Here is a 10,208-nt window from a genome sequence, read left to right as displayed (position 1 = left end):
GTGTGAGAAGAGGGGAGGGGGAGAGAGTGTGTGAGAGAGGGAGGGGGGAGAGTGTGTGAGAGAGGGAGGGGGAGAGTGTGTGAGAGAGGGAGGGGGAGAGTGTGAGAGAGAGGGAGTGTGTGAGAGAGGGAGGGGGAGAGTGTGTGAGAGAGGGAGGGGAGAGTGTGTGAGAGAGGGAGGGGGAGAGTGTGTGAGAGAGGGGGGGGGGAGAGTGTGTGAGAGAGGGAGGGGGAGAGTGTGTGAGAGAGGGGGGGAGAGTGTGTGAGAGAGGGAGGGGGAGAGTGTGAGAGAGAGGGAGGGAGAGAGAGTGTGAGAGAGGGAGAGTGTGAGAGAGGGAGGGGGGAGAGTGCGTGAGAGAGGGAGGGGGGAGAGTGTGTGAGAGAGGGGGGGGGAGAGTGTGTGAGAGAGGGAGGGGGGAGAGTGTGAGAGAGAGGGAGGGAGAGAGAGTGTGAGAGAGGGAGTGTGTGAGAGAGGGAGGGGGAGAGTGTGAGAGAGGGAGGGGGAGAGTGCGTGAGAGAGGGAGGGGGAGAGTGTGTGAGAGGGGGGGGGAGAGTGGAGAGAGAGGGAGTGTGTGAGAGAGGGAGGGAGATGCACTGAGGTTTTGCAGAAGCCAGCCTCAGCCCTGCCTCTTTCCCGCTATTTGCGGCCAGGCATTGCGTTACTCAAATTCTTTACGTGCCGAACAGCAGGTCTGCAGCAGTTGTGTGAGGCGCCACTGAACCTCGACCTTTCATTTTGCATCAATCCGGCAGATGCAATAAGGGACTGTCCACATTTTCCTCGGAATTACATGTACTGTGCTCTGCAGTGACTGATGACTCGCCATGTCGAATTTTATAGACAACACAACCTGCATTTTTACAGTGCCTGTAATAAAGTAAAGGTTCCAAGGTACTTCACAGAGATGTAAGGAAAACATAGACACTAAACCAACAAAGAAGATAGTCCAACGTGTGACCAAAGGCTTGGTGAAAGAGGGGAGAGGGGGAGAGGGGGAGAGGGGAGATGGGGAGAGGAGAGGGGAGAGAGGGAGAGGAGAGGGGAGAGCGGAGAGGGGGAGAGGGGAGAGAGGAGAGGGGAGAGAGGGAGAGGGGAGAGAGGAGAGAGGAGCTGGGGAGAGGGGGAGAGAGGGAGAGAGGGAGAGGGAGAGGGGGAGAGGGGGAGAGGAGAGATGGGGAGGAGGGAGAGGGGAGAGAGGGAGAGGAGAGGGGAGTGCGGAGAGGGGGAGAGGGGAGAGAGGAGAGAGGAGAGGGGAGAGAGGAGAGAGGAGCTGGGGAGAGGGGGAGAGAGGGAGAGGGGAGAGGGGGAGAGGAGAGGGGAGAGCGGAGAGGGGGAGAGAGGAGAGAGGAGAGAGGAGAGGGGAGAGAGAGGAGAGAGGAGAGAGGAGCTGGGGAGAGGGGGAGAGAGGGAGAGGGTGAGGGGAGAGGGGGGAGAGGAGAGGGGAGAGCGGAGAGGGGGAGAGGGGAGAGAGGAGAGAGGAGAGAGGAGAGAGGGGAGAGAGGAGAGAGGAGCTGGGGAGAGGGGGAGAGAGGGAGAGGGAGAGGGGAGAGGGGGAGAGGAGAGAGGGAGAGCGGAGAGGGGGAGAGGGGAGAGAGGAGAGGGGAGAGAGGAGAGAGGAGAGAGGAGCTGGGGGAGAGGGGGAGAGAGGGAGAGGGAGAGGAGAGGGGAGAGCGGAGAGGGGGGAGAGAGGAGAGAGGAGAGAGGGAGAGGGGAGAGAGGAGAGAGGAGAGAGGAGCTGGGGAGAGGGGGAGAGAGGGGAGAGGGAGAGGGGAAAGGGGGAGAGGAGAGAGGAGAGCGGAGAGGGGGAGAGGGGAGAGAGGAGAGGGGAGAGAGGGAGAGGGGAGAGAGGAGAGAGGAGCTGGGGAGAGGGGGAGAGGGGAGAGAGGGAGAGGGAGAGGGGAGAGAGGGAGAGGGGAGAGAGGAGAGAGGAGAGAGGAGCTGGGGAGAGGGGGAGAGAGGGAGAGGGAGAGGGGAGAGAGGGAGAGGAGAGGGGGAGAGTGGAGAGGGGGAGAGGGGAGAGAGGAGAGAGGAGAGAGGAGCTGGGGAGAGGGAGGGGAGAGGGAGAGGGGAGAGGGGGAGAGGGGAGAGAGGAGAGAGGAGAGAGGAGCTGGGGAGAGGGGAGGAGGGGGAGAGGAGAGGGGAGAGGGGGGAGAGGGGGAGAGAGGAGAGAGGAGAGAGGAGCTGGGGAGAGGGGGAGAGGGGGAGAGGAGAGGGGAGAGCGGAGAGGGGGAGAGGGGAGAGAGGAGAGAGGAGAGAGGAGCTGGGGAGAGGGGGAGAGGGGGAGAGAGGGAGAGGGGGAGAGAGGGAGAGAGGAGAGAGGAGAGAGAGGAGCTGGGGAGAGGGGGAGAGAGGGGAGAGGGAGAGGGGAGAGAGGGAGAGGGAGAGCGGAGAGGGGAGAGGGGGAGAGAGGAGAGAGGAGAGAGGAGCTGGGGAGAGGGGGGAGAGAGGGAGAGGGAGAGGGGGGAGAGGGGGAGAGAGGAGAGAGGAGAGAGGAGCTGGGGAGAGGGGAGAGGGGTAGAGGAGAGGGGAGAGGGGGAGAGGGGGAGAGAGGAGAGAGGAGAGAGGAGCTGGGGAGAGGGGAGGAGGGGGAGAGGAGAGGGGAGAGCGGAGAGGGGGAGAGAGGAGAGAGGAGGAGAGGAGCTGGGGAGAGGGGGAGAGGGGGGGAGAGAGGGGAGAGGGAGAGGGGGAGAGAGGGAGAGGGGAGAGAGGAGAGAGGGAGAGAGGAGCTGGGGAGAGGGGGAGAGAGGGAGATGGAGAGGGGGAGAGAGGGAGAGGGGAGAGAGGAGAGAGGAGAGAGGAGCTGGGGGAGAGGGGGAGAGAGGGAGAGGGAGAGGGGAGAGAGGGAGAGGGGAGAGAGGAGAGCGGAGAGAGGAGCTGGGGGAGAGGGGGGAGAGAGGGAGAGGGAGAGGGGAGAGGGGGAGAGGAGAGGGGAGAGCGGAGAGGGGGAGAGGGGAGAGAGGAGAGAGGAGAGGGGAGAGAGGAGAGAGGAGAGAGGAGCTGGGGAGAGGGGGGAGAGAGGGAGAGGGAGAGGGGACAGGGGGAGAGGAGAGGGGGAGGGCGGAGAGGGGGAGAGGGGGAGAGAGGAGAGAGGAGAGAGGAGATGGGGAGAGGGGGAGAGAGGGAGAGGGAGGAGGGGAGAGAGGGAGAGGGAGAGGGGGGAGGGGAGAGGTGGCAAGGAGAGGGGGAGAGCGGGAGAGGGGGAGATGAGAGGGGAGAGAGGGAGAGGAGAGGAGAGGGGAGAGGGGGAGAGGAGAGAGGAGTTGGGGAGAGAGGGAGAGGGGCTAGAGGGGGGCGAGGAGAGGGGAGAGCGGAGAGAGGGGGAGAGGGGAGATGGGGAGAGGAGAGAGAGGGAGAGGGGAGAGGGGGCTAGAGGGGGGACGAGGAGAGGGGAGAGCGTAGAGGGGGAGAGGGGAGGGGAGAGAGGGAGAGGAGACGGGGAGAGGGGAGAGGGGGGAGAGAGGGAGGGGAGGGGGGAAAGGCAGAGATGGGGAGTGAGGGGAGAGGAGAGGGCAGAGAGGGGGGAAAGAGGGAGAGGGGGAGAGTGGAGAGGAGGGGGGAGAGAGGGAGAGGCAGAGAGGGGGAGAGAGGAGAGGGGAAGAGGCAGAGAGGGGAGGAGAGGGAGAGAGGGGGAGGAGTGGGAGAGGAGAGGGAGAGAGGGAGAGGGGGAGAGGAGAGGGAGAGAGGCAGAGAGGGGAGGAGAGGGAGAGAGGGGGAGAGTGGGAGAGGAGAGGGAGAGGGGGAGAGGAGAGGGAGAGAGGCAGAGAGGGGGAGGAGAGGGAGAGAGGGGGAGAGGAGAAGAGGCCGAGAGGGGGGAGAGAGTGAGAGGGGGAGAGGGGGAGAGCAGAGAGGGGGAGAGGGGAAGAGGCCCGAGAGGGGGAGAGAGTGAGAGGGGGGAGAGGGGGAGAGCAGAGAGGGGGAGAGGGGGAGTGGGAGAGGAGATGGGGAGAGGGGAGAGGGGGAGAGGGGAAGAGGCCGAGAGGGGGAGAGATTGAGAGGCAGAGAGGGGGAGAGGGGGGAGAGTAGAGAGGGGGAGAGGGGGGAGTGGCAGAGGAGATGGGGAGAGGGGAGAGGGGGAGAGAGGGAGGGGACGGGGAAAGGCAGAGATGGGGAGTGAGGGAGTGGAGAGGGGAGAGGCAGAGAGGGGAGAGGGGGAGAGGGAGCGAGGCAGAAGGGCCGAAGACAGGACTTCCATTGCTTAGGGCTTTGGCAGCTGGAGGTGGAGCTGCTAATGGTGGGTGAAGGGAGGGTGGGATGCACAAGAGGCCGTCGTGAGAGGCTGGGTGAGTGTGGGGGTGGGGAGGGGAGGAGGTTACAGAGATAGGGAGGGGATGAGTCCATGGAGGGATTTGAACACGAGGATGAGAATTTTAAAATCGAGGCATTGCCGGAACGGGAGTCAGTGTAGGTCAGCGAGCACATGGGGGGGGTGGGTGAACGGGACTGGGTGTGAGTTAGGACACGGGGCAGTGAGGATAGGGGGGGGTGGGTGAACGGGACTGGGTGTGAGTTAGGACACGGGGCAGTGAGCACAGGGGGTGATGGGTGAATGGGGACTGGGGTGTGAGTTAGGACACGGGGCAGCGAGCACAGGGGGTGATGGGGTGAACGGGACTGGGTGTGAGTTAGGACACGGCGCAGTGAGCACAGGGGGTGATGGGTGAATGGGACCTTGGTGCGAGTTAGGACACGGGGCAGTGAGCACAGGGGGTGATGGGTGAACGGGACTGGGTGTGAGTTTAGGACACGGGGCAGTGAGCACAGGGGGTGATGGGTGAACGGGACTGGGTGTGAGTTAGGACACGGGGCAGTGAGCACAGAGGGTGATGGGTGAACGGGACTGGGTGTGTGTGTTCGGACATGGGGCAGTGAGCACAGGGAGTGATGGGTGAACGGGACTGGGTGTGAGTTAGGACACGGGGCAGTGAGCACAGGGGGTGATGGGTGAATGGGACTGGGTGTGAGTTAGGACACGGGGCAGTGAGCACAGGGGGTGATGGGTGAACGTGACTTGCTGCGAGTTAGGACACGGGGCAGTGAGCACAGGGGGTGATGGGTGAACGGGACTGGGTGTGAGTTAGGACACGGGGCAGAGAGCACAGGGGGTGTTGGGTGAACGGGACTGGGTGTGAGTTAGGACACGGGGCATTGAGCACAGGGGGTGATGGGTGAACGGGATTCGGTGTGAGTTAGGACACGGGGCAGTGAGCACAGGGGGTGATGGGTGAACGGGACTGGGTGTGAGTTAGGACACGGGGCAGTGAGCACAGGGGGTGATGGGTGAACGGGACTTGCTGCGAGTTAGCACACGGGGCAGTGAGCACAGGGGGTGATGGGTGAACGGGACTGGGTGTGAGTTAGGACACGGGGCAGTGAGCACAGGGGGTGATGGGTGACCGGGGCTCGGTGGGAGTTAGGACACAGGGCAGTGAGCACAGGGGGCGATGGGTGAATGGGACTGGCTGTGAGTTAGGACATGGGGCAGTGAGCACAGGGGGTGATGGGTGAATGGGACTGGGTGTGAGTTAGGACATGTGGCAGTGAGCACAGGGGGTGATGGGTGAACGGGACTCGGTGCGAATTAGGACACGGGGCAGTGAGCACAGGGGGCGATGGGTGAATGGGACTGGGTGTGAGTTAGGACATGGGGCAGTGAGCACAGCGGGTGATGGGTGAACGGGACTGGGTGTGAGTTAGGACATGGGGCAGTGAGCACAGGGGGTGATGGGTGAACGGGACTGGGTGTGAGTTAGGACACGGGGCAGTGAGCACAAGGGGTGATGGGTGAACGGGACTGGGTGAGTGTTAGGACATGGGGCAGTGAGCACAGGGGGTGATGGGTGAACGGGACTGGGTGTGAGTTAGGACACGGGGCAGTGAGCACAGGGGGTGATGGGTGAATGGGACTGGGTGTGAGTTAGGACACGGGGCAGTGAGCACAGGGGGTGATGGGTGAATGGGACTGGGTGTGAGTTAGGACACGGGGCAGTGAGCACAGGGGGTGATGGGTGAACGGGACTGGGTGTGAGTTAGGACACGGGGCAGTGAGCACAGGGGGTGATGGGTGAACGGGACTGGGTGCGAGTTAGGACACGGGAGCAGTGAGCAACAGGGGGTGATGGGTGAATGGGACTGGGTGTGAGTTAGGACACGGGGCAGTGAGCACAGGGGGTGATGGGTGAACGGGACTGGGTGTGAGTTAGGACACGGGGCAGTGAGCACAGGGGGTGATGGGTGAACGGGACTCAGTGCGAGTTAGGATACGGGGCAGTGAGCACAGGGGGTGATGGGTGAACGGGACTGGGTGTGAGTTAGGACACAGGGCAGTGAGCACAGGGGGCGATGGGTGAACGGGACTGGGTGTGAGTTAGGACACGGGGCAGTGAGCACAGGGGGTGATGGGTGAATGGGACTGGGTGGGAGTTAGGACACGGGGCAGTGAGCACAGGGGGTGATGGGTGAACGGGACTGGGTGTGAGTTAGGACATGGGGCAGTGAGCACAGGGGGCGATGGGTGAACGGGACTGGGTGTGAGTTAGGACACGGGGCAGTGAGCACAGGGGGTGATGGGTGAATGGGACTGGGTGGGAGTTAGGACACGGGGCAGTGAGCACAGGGAGCGATGGGTGAACGGGACTGGTTGTGAGTTAGGACACAGGGCAGTGAGCACAGGGGGCGATGGGTGAACGGGACTGGTTGTGAGTTAGGACACAGGGCAGTGAGCACAGGGGGCGATGGGTGAACGGGACTGGGTGTGAGTTAGGACACGGGGCAGTGAGCACAGGGGGTGATGGGTGAACGGGACTGGGTGTGAGTTAGGACACGGGGCAGTGAGCACAGGGGGTGATGGGTGAATGGGACTGGGTGGGAGTTAGGACACGGGGCAGTGAGCACAGGGGGTGATGGGTGAACGGGACTGGGTGTGAGTTAGGACATGGGGCAGTGAGCACAGGGGGTGATGGGTGAACGGGACTGGGTGCGAGTTAGGACATGGGGCAGTGAGCATAGGGGGTGATGGGTGAACGGGACTCGGTGCGAGTTAGGACACGGGGCAGTGAGCACAGCGGGTGCTGGGTGAACGGGACTCGGTGCGAGTTAGGACACGGGGCAGTGAGCACAGGGGGCGATGGGTGAATGGGACTGGGTGTGAGTTAGGACATGGGGCAGTGAGCATAGGGGGTGATGGGTGAACGGGACTCGGTGCAAGTTAGGACACGGGGCAGTGAGCACAGCGGGTGCTGGGTGAACGGGACTCGGTGCGAGTTAGGACACGGGTGAGTGAGCACAGGGCGCGATGGGTGAATGGGACTGGGTGTGAGTTAGGACACGGGGCAGTGAGCACAGGGGGTGATGGGTGAACGGGACTGGGTGTGAGTTTGGACACGGGGCAGTGAGCACAGTGGGTGATGGGTGAACGGGACTCGGTGCGAGTTAGGACACGGGGCAGTGAGCACAGGGGGTGATGGGTGAACGGGACTGGGTGTGAATTAGGATACGGGGCAGTGAGCACAGTGGGTGATGGGTGAACGGGACTGGGTGTGAGTTAGGACACGGGGCAGTGCACACAGGGGGTGATGGGTGAACGGGACTGGGTGTGAGTTAGGACACGGGGCAGTGAGCACAGGGGGTGATGGGTGAACGGGACTGGGTGTGAGTTAGGACACGGGGCAGTGAGCACAGGGGGCGATGGGTGAACGGGACTGGGTGTGAGTTAGGACACGGGGCAGTGAGCACAGGGGGTGATGGGTGAACGGGACTGGGTGCGAGTTAGGACACGGGGCAGTGAGCACAGGGGGTGATGGGTGAACGGGACTGGGTGTGAGTTAGGACACGGGGCAGTGAGCACAGGGGGTGATGGGTGAACGGGACTGGGTGTGAGTTAGGACACGGGGCAGTGAACACAGGGGGTGATGGGTGAACGGGACTGGGTGTGAGTTAGGACACGGGGCAGTGAGCACAGGGTGTGATGGGTGAACGGGACTGGGTGTGAGTTAGGACACGGGGCAGTGAGCACAGGGGGTGATGGGTGAACGGGACTGGGTGTGAGTTAGGACACGGGGCAGTGAGCACAGGGGGTGATGGGTGAACGGGACTGGGTGTGAGTTAGGACACGGGGCAGTGAGCACAGGGGGTGATGGGTGAACGGGACTGGGTGTGAGTTAGGACACGGGGCAGTGAGCACAGGGGGTGATGGGTGAACGGGTCTGGGTGTGAGTTAGGACACGGGGCAGTGAGCACAGGGGGTGATGGGTGAACGGGACTGGGTGTGAGTTAGGACACGGGGCAGTGAGCACAGGGGGTGATGGGTGAACGGGACTGGGTGTGAGTTAGGACACGGGGGAGTGAGCACAGGGGGTGATGGGTGAACGGGACTGGGTGTGAGTTAGGACACGCGGCAGTGAGCACAGGGGGTGATGGGTGAACGGGACTGGGTGTGAGTTAGGACACGGGGCAGTGAGCACAGGGGGTGATGGGTGAACGGGACTGGGTGTGAGTTAGGACACGGGGCAGTGAGCACAGGGGGTGATGGGTGAACGGGACTGGGTGTGAGTTAGGACACGGGGCAGTGAGCACAGGGGGTGACGGGTGAACGGGACTGGGTGTGAGTTAGGACACGGGGCATTGAGCACAGGGGGTGATGGGTGAACGGGACTGGGTGTGTGTTAGGACAGGGGGCAGTGAGCACAGGGGGTGACGGGTGAACGGGACTGGGTGTGAGTTAGGACACGGGGCATTGAGCACAGGGGGTGATGGGTGAACGGGACTGGGTGTGTGTTAGGACACGGGGCAGTGAGCACAGGGGGTGATGGGTGAACGGGACTGGGTGTGAGTTAGGACACGGGGCAGTGAGCACAGGGGGTGATGGGTGAACGGGACTGGGTGTGAGTTAGGACACGGGGCAGTGAGCACAGGGGGTGATGGGTGAACGGGACTGGGTGTGAGTTAGGACACGGGACAGTGAGCACAGGGGGTGATGGGTGAACGGGACTGGGTGTGAGTTAGGACACGGGGCAGTGAGCACAGGGGGTGATGGGTGAACGGGACTGGGTGTGAGTTAGGACACGGGGCAGTGAGCACGGGGTAATGGGTGAACGGGACTGGGTGCGAGTTAGGACACGGGGCAGTGAGCACAGGGGGTGATGGGTGAACGGGACTGGGTGCGAGTTAGGACACGGGGCATTGAGCACAGGGGGTGATGGGTGAACGGGACTGGGTGTGTGTTAGGACACGGGGCAGTGAGCACAGGGGGTGACGGGTGAACGGGACAGGGTGAGATTTAGGACACGGGGCAGTGAGCACAGGGGGTGATGGGTGAACGGGACTGGGTGTGAGTTAGGACACGGGGCAGTGAGCACGGGGTAATGGGTGAACGGGACTGGGTGCGAGTTAGGACACGGGGCAGTGAGCACAGGGGGTGATGGGTGAACGGGACTGGGTGTGAGTTAGGACACGGGGCAGTGAGCACTGGGGGTGATGGGTGAACGGGACTGGGTGTGAGTTAGGACACGGGGCAGTGAGCACGGGGTGATGGGTGTACGGGACTGGGTGTGAGTTAGGACACGGGGCAGTGAGCACAGGGGGTGATGGGTGAACGGGACTGGGTGTGAGTTAGGACACGGGGCAGTGAGCACAGGGGGTGATGGGTGAACGGGACTGGGTGTGAGTTAGGACACGGGGCAGTGAGCACAGTGGGTGATGGGTGAACGGGGCTCGGTGTGAGTTAGGACACGGGGCAGTGAGCACAGGGGGTGATGGGTGAACGGGACTGGGTGCGAGTTAGGACACGGGGCATTGAGCACAGGGGGTGATGGGTGAACGGGACTGGGTGCGAGTTAGGACACGGGGCAGTGAGCACAGGGGGTGATGGGTGAACAGGACTGGGTGTGAGTTAGGACACGGGGCAGTGAGCACAGGGGGTGATGTGTGAACGGGACTGGGTGAGAGTTAGGTCACGGGGCAGTGAGCACAGGGGGTGATGGGTGAACGGGACAGGGTGAGAGTTAGGACACGGGGCAGCAGAGTTTGGGATGAGCTGAAGTTTACGGAGGGTGGGAGGCCGTCCAGGACAGTGTGGGAATAGTCGAGTCTGGAGGGGACAAAGGCCCGGATGAGGGTTTCAGCAGCAGATGGGCCGAGGCCAGGGCGGAGACGGGCGATGTTACAGAGGTGGAAGTTAGCGGTCTTGGTGATGGAGAAAATATGAGCTCAGA

General features: G+C 63.0%; 1 protein-coding gene across 1 annotated transcript in view; it reads right to left on the bottom strand.

Moving 5' to 3' along the window:
- The window catches only part of LOC147091148 (uncharacterized), a 23,538-nt gene extending 22,712 nt beyond the window's left edge, over positions 1-826 (bottom strand). The window contains exon 1 of the mRNA XM_085977174.1: positions 791-826. Within this exon, the coding sequence (XP_085833300.1) occupies positions 791-826 (36 nt within the window). The remainder of the gene's footprint in view (positions 1-790) is intronic.
- Positions 827-10,208: the final 9,382 nt, after the last annotated feature.

Source organism: Somniosus microcephalus, unplaced genomic scaffold (assembly GCF_052327205.1).
Source record: "Somniosus microcephalus isolate GS21.2 unplaced genomic scaffold, FLI_Smic_1.0 unresolved_chr4, whole genome shotgun sequence".
NCBI classification, from domain to species: Eukaryota; Metazoa; Chordata; class Chondrichthyes; order Squaliformes; family Somniosidae; genus Somniosus; species Somniosus microcephalus.
Note: the sequence above shows the minus strand (reverse complement) of the source record. Positions and strands in the feature narration are given on the sequence as shown.